At 40.6% G+C, this 12,005-nt stretch overlaps 1 protein-coding gene across 1 annotated transcript; it reads left to right on the forward strand.

Annotated features, from left to right (window-relative positions):
• The first annotated feature begins 7,968 nt into the window (after positions 1-7,968).
• LOC139478107 (uncharacterized) lies at positions 7,969-11,754 on the forward strand. The gene is made up of 3 exons (XM_071260421.1): positions 7,969-9,714; positions 10,129-10,386; positions 10,797-11,754. Exons 1-3 carry the CDS (start codon positions 8,293-8,295, stop codon positions 11,166-11,168), a joined length of 2,052 nt encoding a protein of 683 aa, XP_071116522.1. The 5' UTR covers positions 7,969-8,292; the 3' UTR covers positions 11,169-11,754.
• Positions 11,755-12,005: the final 251 nt, after the last annotated feature.

Genomic DNA, 12,005 nt, shown 5'->3' on the forward strand with positions numbered 1-12,005 from the left:
GCTATTTAAGCATTTATTTGTTGATACAACTTGATAGAGGAACGTCACCGAGTTTGTCCTGAAATGTTTCAGTTAAATGGAGGGGACACGTCTCTTCCATATTTATAACAATGCTGAAAGCAGGGTCCATTGCACGATTGCTACTATGTTATAACCGTATTTATAAAAAACTATCAAATACTTATGACACCAGGTGTTCGCTAAAATGTTATTTTATCCTGCCCCACGGGCGGCACCAGTCCCATGCACATGCAAACGAGACGCAGTTCAAAAATATAAAAAAGATGTTAATTTCCATTTTATAACAATAAATAAGCCACTCTAATAATCGTATCATATTACAATATGTTTGGGTTGGAAATATCTTTTGTCTACTACGATGTAACTGGTCCCTCAACAGAGCACATGGTATAATTACAGTGAATATAACAGTACGTTACTGTAAGATTTTTGGAAAAGACATTTAGGCAAAAAGTAGGAATCTCCATTGGCACCAATTCTCCTCCCCTTCTAGTTGATCTGCTTCTTTGTGCATATGAGTCGATATTTCTGCTCGGATTGGCAGTCAAAACAGGATATTTGGCCATGAAACTAAACTTAAGTTTCAGGTATATTGGTGATCTGATATCGACCGATAAGCATTATTATTTTTAAGTTAAACTTGTTTTGACTTTCCGATCCGAGCTGAAATTCAATCGAATCAGTCATGCTGATGGTGATAAACTGTAAGAAGACTTCAGGACACTATACAATGACCGCGTAGTGCAAATGTGAAAACTAGTTTGCTACGTTCTGAATATACAGTAAGAAGTCCTTCAGTCTTTGTTTGGAGCAGGGTGGAGGAGAGAAATTAGATTAATTTGAAATGTAAAAATCAATGCACATGCATGAATAACTTAAAATCAATATGATAATTGTATAAATATCAATGAACATACATTAATAAGTTTAACTCAATGTGATAATGGTGGACGCCGTGAGTCTTCCGACCACATACAACCACTCCCATATCCCAACTCACATTTACATCTTATAATTGAACTTTCCTTGGTCCTTCGTGATTTTATTATCCCATTTCATATGTTTCTATAACCATCGTATCCGTGTCCAAAGACTTATTGATCATCCTCTGTTTCTACCGTCCAAGCTGCTGCCGAAGTTCATCAGAAACAGGCCAACATAGCTCTTGACAAGTTACCTTAACCACTTGAATGCCGAACTTCCCTGTTTATCAGACTTGGTGTCTCACAAGGTCATTCATGAATGGGGAAATTCTAGTTGCCACAAACCTTGGTCCTTTTGCTTGAGCAACGTACCTGAGCTCTATATATTACTTTTGAATCTGCAAAGAAAGCACAAAATAGTTTCTCTGTGCAAATCTTGCGATTCAGATACCTTTTTATACACCAAGAATTATCTTCTTATTTCTTTTTATGTTTATCTTTGTTCATGTCTGGATATGGATGAATCAGGTCATAGGTTTTCTTCTTATCCAGTAGAAACAAATGTATTCCAAATCAAAGTGAAAGAACAGGCAATGAATATTTTATCGAAGTATGCACCGAGTGCCCAGTCCTCAACAACAATTGTATCCCTTTATTTTACTTTAAACGTAGATGATATAGATGGTATAAAATGACCATAATTAAAGGCATACAAGTGTCACATTATTGAGGAGAAATCATAGCACCTAAATTTATTGGAATAAGAATCATATAATGAAATAATTATTCTTTATTCTATATAGACCAGTGAAGATTCCGGATAGAATAGGTCTTCAGCAACCCATGCTTGCCGTAAAAGGTGACTATGCTTGTCGTAAAAGGCGACTAACGGGACCGGGTGGTCTGGCTCGCTGACATCAATCTCAATTGCGTGGATCGATGCTCCTGGTATTAATCACTGGATTGTCTGGTCCAGACTCGATTATTTACATACTGCCGTCATATAGCTGTAATATTGCTGAGTGCGGCGTTAAACAACAAACCAACCAACCAACCAACCTACCACCTTTTATCTATATCAATGTCACGGAAGGATGCAAGGTATTATATTTTCTTATGTGAAACACGACTGTTCTGTTAATTAAATGTACATTGCATGTAAATCACATCCATGAACGATGTCTACACCTTTAAAGTAAAGGGAACCAATAAAGAAGTTTGAATAATGTATTATTTGTATTCTCTATATTCTCTATTTTTAACTGTTCCAGTAAAATGCGCTTTCATTTGCTACGGCCATATAATTGAAATTGTCAAATTAGACAGATCATATAGCAGTAGAACCGTCTCTATATTATGATAACGTGTAAATAAGGTCTGAAAGGACCAACATGCAAAACGAAACAGAAATTTTGTTTAAAAAGATGATAGAGACACTGTTTCAAGAGCTTTTTTACATTCGTAAAATATCAAGGACGAGAATAAATATATCTTTGACCGTATAATTTAGAGCTACATTAACATACATGTACATCCTTAAAGAGATAAAATATTTCACAGCTAACTTAGAGAGAATCTTGAGCTGAAGTAATCTGTGGAAGTGAAACAAAAACCAGCGTGTGATGAGTGAGCTATTTTCATGATTAAATGTTTCGGTTTTTTCAACTTATTTTTAATATTTAAAAAAGCATTTTCCTACATCTGTCGATCATTAATTTTGTAGGTGACCTCCTCCAGTTCTCTCGTTACCCTAGTTTTTAATTTTCCAGTTTCATAAAATCATCCAAACGGTGTGACATAGGTATAAACAACATGTTCTTCAACAGTTAATCACATTGTCAACACACTCGTATTGATGCTTGTTGGCCTTTGTTCATGTTTGACACCCGACACACCTTGGTGACCCTTCAGTAATGACACAGGCTGTATTATGCATACAGTTCTCTGTATATCAGGAAATATTTGTGTTACTTTTTTAAACGTACAACATTTCATCATTCCCTACGAACACCAATCCATATTCCAGATTGCATCTTTTACTATCGAATATAAACATTTACAACTTGCAGTTACATGCAGATTACAGGCATTACCTGGAATTATTTATAGCTGAGTGGGAAACACCTAGTTCAAATATAACATAAAGACACATATAATATCCATATTGAATCGGGAACAATGAGAGTCTTGTCATACTTTATTCATTGTTGGTAAGATTTTGATATTATAAGATATGATGCAGTAAAAAATGACAAGACAAAAGCGGTTTTCGGTTTAAAATAATTTCACAAATGTATTTCACAGATATATTCAGTTGAGAGTGACAATTTTGATTTTTGTCTTTTCGTGCCTTGAAAACGGCAGTTTGAGAATTATTTATTTCAAGACAGCGTTACCACAGGGCATTGTAGTATACACAAATTATATGAACAATAACATTATGAAAGAATACCATATTCACCATGTCTTACTTGTACGAGGCGACTTGGTGGATGGGGCGGTCGAGCTCGGTGATAGGGTTCATTAGCTTCTCGACGGCGTGGGACTTGCTTAGTGCTGAGTGCTCAGCACTCGTATCAGTTGTCCAAGGCCTGTTGATCATCCTGTTTTAAGCTTACAAAGTGGACCTCTTGCTCATCAGAAACAGGCGCCCACAGCCATTGACACCTTCGCCCCTTGAATGCCGAACTTCTATTCACATGTAAGGGGTTAACTTCCCTGTTTCGCTATCTTTACAAGGTCATTTATGAATGGGGACAAGCGACTTACATGGGCCGTTCCATATGTGACGTTTAAAATGCACAAGTCGCCTGTATAATGATATTGAAAGTACAATACAAGGTGTATGTGAGAGAGAGAGAGAGAGAGAGAGAGAGAGAGAGAGAGAGAGAGAGAGAGAGAGAGAGAGAGAGAGAGAGAGAGAGAGAGAGAGACCTTTCTTCCCTTGCTATTATCGTTGCGTGATACATTGAAATTACAATGTTTAATACCAGCTTGGGTACAAACACATGTTTTCTTATTACAACGGATTAAGTCGTTGCGGATGATTTTACATGTTTTTCCCATGCAGAATTTCTGCACTTTTCTGCACAGTTTACATATCATTTCTGGTTTTAAGTCAGTTTATGCGCTTCCGTGTGACTGGGTTTCTGGTCCATCACTTGATTGTCTGTCTGGTTTGTTCACATACCGCCGTCACAGGGCAGGAGTACTGTTATGTGGTGTCAGGTTACATACCGCCGTCACGGGGCAGGAGTACTGTTATGTGGTGTCAGGTTACATACCGCCGTCACGGGGCAGGAGTACTGTTATGTGGTGTCAGGTTACATACCGCCGTCACAGGGCAGGAGTACTGTTATGTGGTGTCAGGTTACATACCGCCGTCACAGGGCCTATGTGGTGTCAGGTTACATACCGCCGTCACAGGGCCTATGTGGTGTCAGGTTACATACCGCCGTCACGGAGCAGGAGTACTGTTATGTGGTGTCAGGTTACAAACCGCCGTCACGGGGCAGGAGTACTGTTATGTGGTGTCAGGTTACATACCGCCGTCACAGGGCAGGAGTACTGTTATGTGGTGTCAGGTTACATACCGCCGTCACAGGGCCTATGTGGTGTCAGGTTACATACCGCCGTCACAGGGCAGGAGTACTGTTATGTGGTGTCAGGTTACATACCGCCGTCACGGGGCAGGAGTACTGTTATGTGGTGTCAGGTTACATACAGCCGTCACAGGGCCTATGTAGTGTCAGGTTACATACCGCCGTCACAGGGCAGGAGTACTGCTATGTGGTGTCAGGTAACATACCGCCGTCACGGGGCAGGAGTACTGCTATGTGGTGTCAGGTAACAAACGCATACTTTTCTATGTAGTTTGTAACGGGTGATACCGGTAGGCAGGACAAGGTTGTCCTTCTCGCGAGCACCTGGTGTCTTGGCAGATTTCCAGTGACCCATTCTGTTTCGTCTGATAATCGAGACTGGTTATTTTCTGGTGTTGACGTTATATATTTATGTGAAAACCGGCTCCTATGTTAATTAAAAGTAAATTGCATGTAAATATGGTCAGTAATAGTAAAGGAAACCAATAAATTAATTTGTTTATTTTGAAATGTTCCAGTGTGATGCCCTTATTCACTACGGTCATCGTGTGTCTATTATTGGCATTGGTGAACCGCATTAGACAGCTCATCTTACAGTAGACAGGAGCAGTCTAGTAGCATAATATGTAATAAATTCTGAAATGACCTTAAACAAGCAAACGGATAAATGTGAAAATGAAAATGAAACATTGTCAAAAACACCATCAACTAACAATAGTAAAACAGCTATAGCCATCGAAGTGGATATAGTCTGTCTATTAATAGACGTTATGCTGCAAATCATCTCTGCTGTCGATGTTGGAAATATATCAAAGTGAGTGAGTGAGTGAGTATGGCTTTACGCCCATGTTAGCTATATTCCAGCAATATCACGGCGGGGGACACCAGAAATGGGCTTCACACATTGTACCCATGTCGGGATTCGAACCCTGGTCTTCGGCGTGACGAGTGAACGCTTTAACCACTAGGCCGTCCGACCGTCTCTTTTTCATTAAGAGCTACATTTTTTAGCATACACCCTAAAAGAGAAAGAACCTGAGATGAAGTATGATGGAACACAGAAGTCAGCGTGAGGTGAGTGAGCTACAAGGAATACTTCCACTGGGCCAGTTTGACGTGGTTCTCCAGTGTGTGGTTCCCACGTAAAAAGTGTATCGAGATATTAGAGTTATAATTCTTAGGCATCATCTTTTCAATATATTTAGAAAAATAATTATCTACATATGTCCATTGTTCGTATAGCTGCAATATTGCCGATGCGATGTAAAATTTGAGCTCTCACTATTTGTACGTGACTCTCTCCACCTAGTAATGGATCTCTGTTCTTGTAGCAAAAGGGGGGCACGGGTGGCCCAGTCATCTAAGGCGCCGCAATTCGCTGTGCAGAGTTGCATCCCTTGGGCCCGCATGAAACTTTTGATTGTGGGTTCGAATCCCGTTTCGCCCCGATTATGTTTCTAGGTTTGTCAGCACCATACCAAAGCGGTAAACGTCTGAAACCTGCACCACTTCGGGCTTTCCTCCCACATTAAGCTGACACGCTGCGATATTTCTGCATAGTATAGCTCACCCAGTCCTGTAAAAAAACCCACCTGTTTTATACATGTATATATCAGGAAAGAAGATTTTTGTGTGTGAGTATTTCAAATGTACCACATTTCATCATTTAGCAGCACCCCTACCAGACAGCATCTTGTACTATCAAATATAAACAAATTACAACCTGCAGATCACTTCCGCAAGACAATCTCCACGTGTTAATGACGAGCCTCTGGATAAAGTCAGTCGTCATGAAGTACTGGTCTTTCTGCCTGGGGGGCGGTCGGGTAGCCTAGTGGTTAAAGCGTTCGCTCGTCACGCCTTAGACCCGGGTTCGATTCCCGACATGGGTACAATGTGTGAAGCCCATTTATGGTGTCCCCCGCCGTGATATTGCTGGAATATTGCTAAAAGCGGCGTAAAACCATACTTACTCACTCACTCACTCACTCACTTTCTGCCTGGGATCACGGGGATATTTATGCAGACGAATCAGATATACAATGAACCCCCATTAATCCGAACCCCGTTAATTCGGAAACCTCACTCTTGGTACCTCTACAACGTCAAACGACGAAATTCGCATCCGTTAATTCGGACATTTGTTAATCAACTATTTAACTTGGAACTGTTCGGATTAACGGGTTTCGTGGAACCCCAAATCTACAGATAGCTCACTTTATGAAACGATTGTGTTAAAAAGGTGCACCAAAAAGCGCCAGATTTACCTAAGCCAATCAGATTCAGCGCCATAGATTGTCAACCTGAAGCTAGTTTAACCTGAACCAATCAGATCGGATAGAATTTTTATCAACTGCATGTCTGATCATGTGTTTGTTCAGAGTTTGTTGTCTAACGCCGCACTCAGCTATATTCCAGTTACATGTAAATAATCCAGTCTAGACCAGACAATCCTTAATTTCAAAAGGCTTAAAAAATCATACATAATCAAACTATCAATATCAGATTAAAACAGGATCAATGAATTTGGTATCGCTGCCAGAGCTTGTTTAATTATTATCACCAATAAATGTTTATCGAGTCTAAAAATAGCTCCGTCTTTGTTGCAGTACCTTCATATCTTCCACTACGGTTATGCAACCAGTACATTTTGATTGAACATGTATGGGTTTTTTCAAGGTTGCCACACTTTATTAACACACCCAGAGGAGTTTCATATTGTGACCCTACACATAAGAGCACAGAATAATGAACTTATATACTATAATAATCGCCATCGCCAAGTCAGCACATTATCGGGCAAAAGATGCCTGTCGTATGAAATTCCAATCACGAATTCCATAGACCTATTCCGAACTCATAGAGGTGAGGTGAAATTGAGTTTAACGTCGCGTCCAAGATTACTGCACTTATATAGCGACGTGCATGTACGTGTGTATGTCTGTATGGCTGCTTGTACTAGTCCGGACTGATGCCGATTTATAGTGCTAGCCCACTGAGATACCATGCCGCAGTTTAACATGAATACCCCACTCAGACACAGTATACTGACTCCGAGACGACCAGTACTTGTTTTAGTCCCTTAATGCCGAGCGTCAGACTGGGTAACAACAAGTACCATCTTTTACCGTCTTTAGGTATGACGCGGACGGGGATCGAACCCCGGATCTTCCGCTCTCCGGGCGGACACTCTACCACTAGACCACGGAGGCGGTCCCGAACTTATAGAGGTTAATCCAGATATCCGACTGAACTTCGGAATATTCCGTTATTTTACGTACCAGTGGAAATCTCCGATCTGTGCAATCAGACTAACCTTATCCAATGAATCAACATGTAACACTAGCATCAGAATCTGTAAACATATTTTTCATTGGCTGAAACCAGCGGTGAAATATACAGAGCCAGTAAGATTAATCTACTTACCCAGGAAGTACAAAGTGGGTATATAACAGACTCAACTACACACGAACCGTGTTGTGTAGATTCTCTTGATTGATAAGTAACAGCTTGCTGTAGCTGTAAGGATGTGCCCCATGGGCGAGACTGACCCAGCAGGTGTTTTCACCCAGTCTAAAGTGCAGTTGAAGATGATCTACAGCAGCGCGGGTACCTGCTGAAACAATGGAGGACGTTTGGGATACTCTGTTTATATTCTGGAAAACATCACTTCTATCAATACCCACAGCAAGGGTTGAGTAATGCACAGCTGACTGTGACAATTTGAAGCAGGCCATACTGACAACATGGATGCTTCCTCGAGGTATAAAGAGCTAATACTGAGAGCGGTTATAAAATGTGGCTTGTTGAGAAAGATCTTATACACAGCCAATCATTATTATCTACTAAAATTCTTACCAAAGGGTTCCGTAGGATGTGAATCACGTGACATTTGGAGACACGTAATGAAACATGCAAAGGACGCGGGACTGTTGAGAGATATTCTTGAGGCTGCGCATCGATGTGGACGATTTGAAGAAGTGGTAGCAAGAGCTGTCGACGGCGGTTTTCTGGATTTTCACGAACAAGCTGAGGTCGCACGACCTACAGCAGATGGCGTGGAAGAGTGTCAGCTATTTCTCAGAGTGTTCCCCTCCATTAATAGGAAGGACATTTTCAGAGCACTGACACGTCCTGAAGTAAGTATTGTGCAGCAGAAATTAGTTGAACAAGGTAAAAACGATTTTGTATTGAGAGATGTACTTGAAGGTGCTAAACAGTGGGAGGAAGAAGATCTGTTTTGTCTTTTCCAACACAAATGGAATTTATCAAAAATATTGACAGCAGCGAAGGAAGCTGGTCTTTTGACGAATGTACTACATGCCGCTAATCAGAATGGTCTGCTTGGAAAGACTGTGGCAGGAGTGAAGGACGCTAGTCTTTTGAAGGATGTACTACTTGCCGCTAGTGAGTATGGCCTGCTTAGAAAGACTGTGGCAGCAGCGAAGGACGTTGGTCTTTTGACGAATGTGCTACCTGCTTCTAGTGAGCACGATCTGCTTGAAGAGACAATATATTTCAGTTTGTATTTTGCAGCGATGCAACATAATGAATCATTTGCCCACTGGCTCTCCATACTTCATGAGGTAAACAAAATAGCAGATTTCCTTAGGATCTTGATATGGCTTTTTCTTAACTTCATGACTCCGAGATTATGTCTTCGATTATGTGGTACACGGGATGCTGAACACCACAAGAGTGTAATCAGCAAAGTGACTAGTTGTAGTGGGGATATTGAGAGAAACCCCGGCCCTCTGTTCTTGAATGACTGGCTGAAAGAGATGTATTCCATGTTAGTCCGGAAGTGGAAAGGTTGGCAAAAGAAGAAGATACCTTGGAAGCAGTTCGGAATGCCTGATCCACGAAATAGTGGACTAGACAGGGAAACACTCATCGCTTTGTTTCGAAGGTATGGGCTGCTTACCCACTGTGCCATCCAGGATGACTCTGACATTTACACTGAAGAGTTTCGACTCCTCAGAGTCTATATAAATGACAGAGTGGAGCCAAATATAGATCAGCTGGACAAGATCGTTAGACGCAGAAAGCTTCTGGTGAAATTCAAGGAACTGTATGGTGAACTGAGTCACTTGCCTGAGTCTGAAAGAGAAGAGGTCCAGAGAGCTGTTAATAACATCCACCTGCAGTGTGTTCCTTTCTCCGGACAGGTAATTTTGCATTAATTACATTCATAATTTGGAATACAACTAAGCTGTATTAATTTTACATACTAAAACAATCACTGTTAATTAATGTTCTTATTTTCATTTGAATAATCAGATTTCTTTTTTGGATATTTTGTCACCTACAACATTCACGCTACGTTGCGAAGGTTACCTGTTTTCATTTCAGTGACTCTTGAGGGTTACGTGATATTGGTCCCCAGTAACCTAGGCTTGTCGAAGAGTCAACTAAAATGGATCGGGTGGTCAAACTGTGACTTGTGTGTCATAGTGGGACATTGCTTATCCTTACAGACACTGGTTTGACTGATCCAGTAACTATAGCCAGCCGTGATATATATGAAATATTGCTTCCTGTGAGGTGAAACAAAATTCACTCATTCATTGCAGGGAGAGCAGGGAGAAGTACAAGAGCAGAGAGAGGAAGAGGAGAGCGATGGAGCAAATGTGGAGGATGAAGACGAAGATCGAGGAGCACAGATCAGGGATGGACCACCCCAGCAAGACTGTCCACGTGGTGCAGTTGTAGCAAACAATGAAGCAGCCATGCCAGCTTCATCCACAATAGAAGACAGTGTTCGACAAAGTAATGGTCCTTCTGGCAATAACCCTGACGATTTCCGGAACGAAACACTTGCAGATGATGAGCTTATTCAGGTAATAATCTATGTTTCACATCCGAGCCGAGAATATGACTATCTCTATGATAATAATACAGAAAAGTACTTCTGACCCACACAGACAAATACAAAAATATCAAACAGTAGTTCTTGCTTCCCATGTTCAAGATGTTCGTTCTATCCGTGTTCTACTGTACTGTTTTCACTTTTTTCAGCTTTTTTGGATCCTTATGGAAGGGTTACTCTGTAAAGTCTGGTCTCCTGAGGTAGGAAAAACGATAATTGACCAACTATAGGTAGATAATAACTTACGTTTTACCGTTTCGCTGTGTTATGTCTATCATCTAACTATTTACTGAAACTGGCAGAATGGCGTATTAACTTTTCGGCTTTTACTTAATGGAACAAACTTTGTTTTGTAAACCGAGTCACATATCGTTTTTTCAGGTAGATTCTCCTCCTGACCATACACCAACTGATCCGGCATCTCAAAGTTGTTCTGGGCCAAAGGTGACAAACGACTCGGATGAAACGATGAAGGACACACCCGATGTGACTGCTGACCCACAAATTCTCCAACCACCTGGCCCAGTAGATGTTCAGTCACAGTCTCAGAAGTCTCAGAACTTTGCCATAGTACCTGTTGAAGCACCTGGGCAAACACCTGCCCCAACACCCGTTCTACTACAAATTCCGACAACCCATGTCGACAGTCGCTTACAAAATGCTACGCTTGTCCAGAACTTATCACGGAAAAGATCACACAGTTTAGATTCCGGTTCTAACTGCAAGAGTAGCAAGATGGTTAAGCTCACCTGACTCTTGAAAGGTGATCAATGAGAGAACATCAATATCTAAACGTCATCGGAGTTGTTTGTCCCTGTGGTGTAGGGGAGGCAACTCTTCCCTTGTACCGTTTCGCCACTGCTTTAAAATTCACCTGCTTTCGCTGCGTGCTTTTGCCATGAGCGGTTCTTTTATCGAGTGTGATGCTGTCATTTGTTTGTTCATTACATTTTTGTTTTTATGTTTTACTTTTTCTCGAGTGTAGCTTTCCATGATCGTCTTTTTCAAACAGTTGACCTATATCAGTTACTTGATATAACTTGACGATGTTCCCAACTTGATGTTTAAATGGAGGATTCCAGTGAAGTAATGTGTTGTAGCATTTTGAGTCAATGATCCGGTCATATGTCCAGACCAATTTCAGAACACATTCTATTCATCAGCATGACTTATTTTAAATATGTGTTGCTTTTATGAATCATTATTGCTTCAAGATAAGTATAGTTTTCGCTTGTTATAATGGACATGCATTTTTGCAAATGTGATTGTAAATATTACAATAATCTTCAACTTCATTACTTGATTATAGTTGGCAACATGTGGATCAATTGTAGACTGGAAAATAATTCTTGGTACTTTCACCCAACGTGTATTTTGTAAACGTGTGTATATATATATACATGTGTATATATAACTACATTGTTTTGGTAAATAAACAGTTACATGCAAAGAAACTGAATACGTTATTTTTGACTCGGGTATGTGATAGGTTCATAAACTTAGCTGCGCTATAAACCTATGGGCTTCAGTCAAAGTATGTGAGCAATGCGACACTGTGCATGTCTACAGTACTTGCATTATGTCTGCAAC

Source organism: Haliotis cracherodii, unplaced genomic scaffold (genome assembly GCF_022045235.1).
Source record: "Haliotis cracherodii isolate W230 unplaced genomic scaffold, xgHalCrac1.p SCAF_39, whole genome shotgun sequence".
NCBI lineage: Eukaryota > Metazoa > Mollusca > Gastropoda > Lepetellida > Haliotidae > Haliotis > Haliotis cracherodii.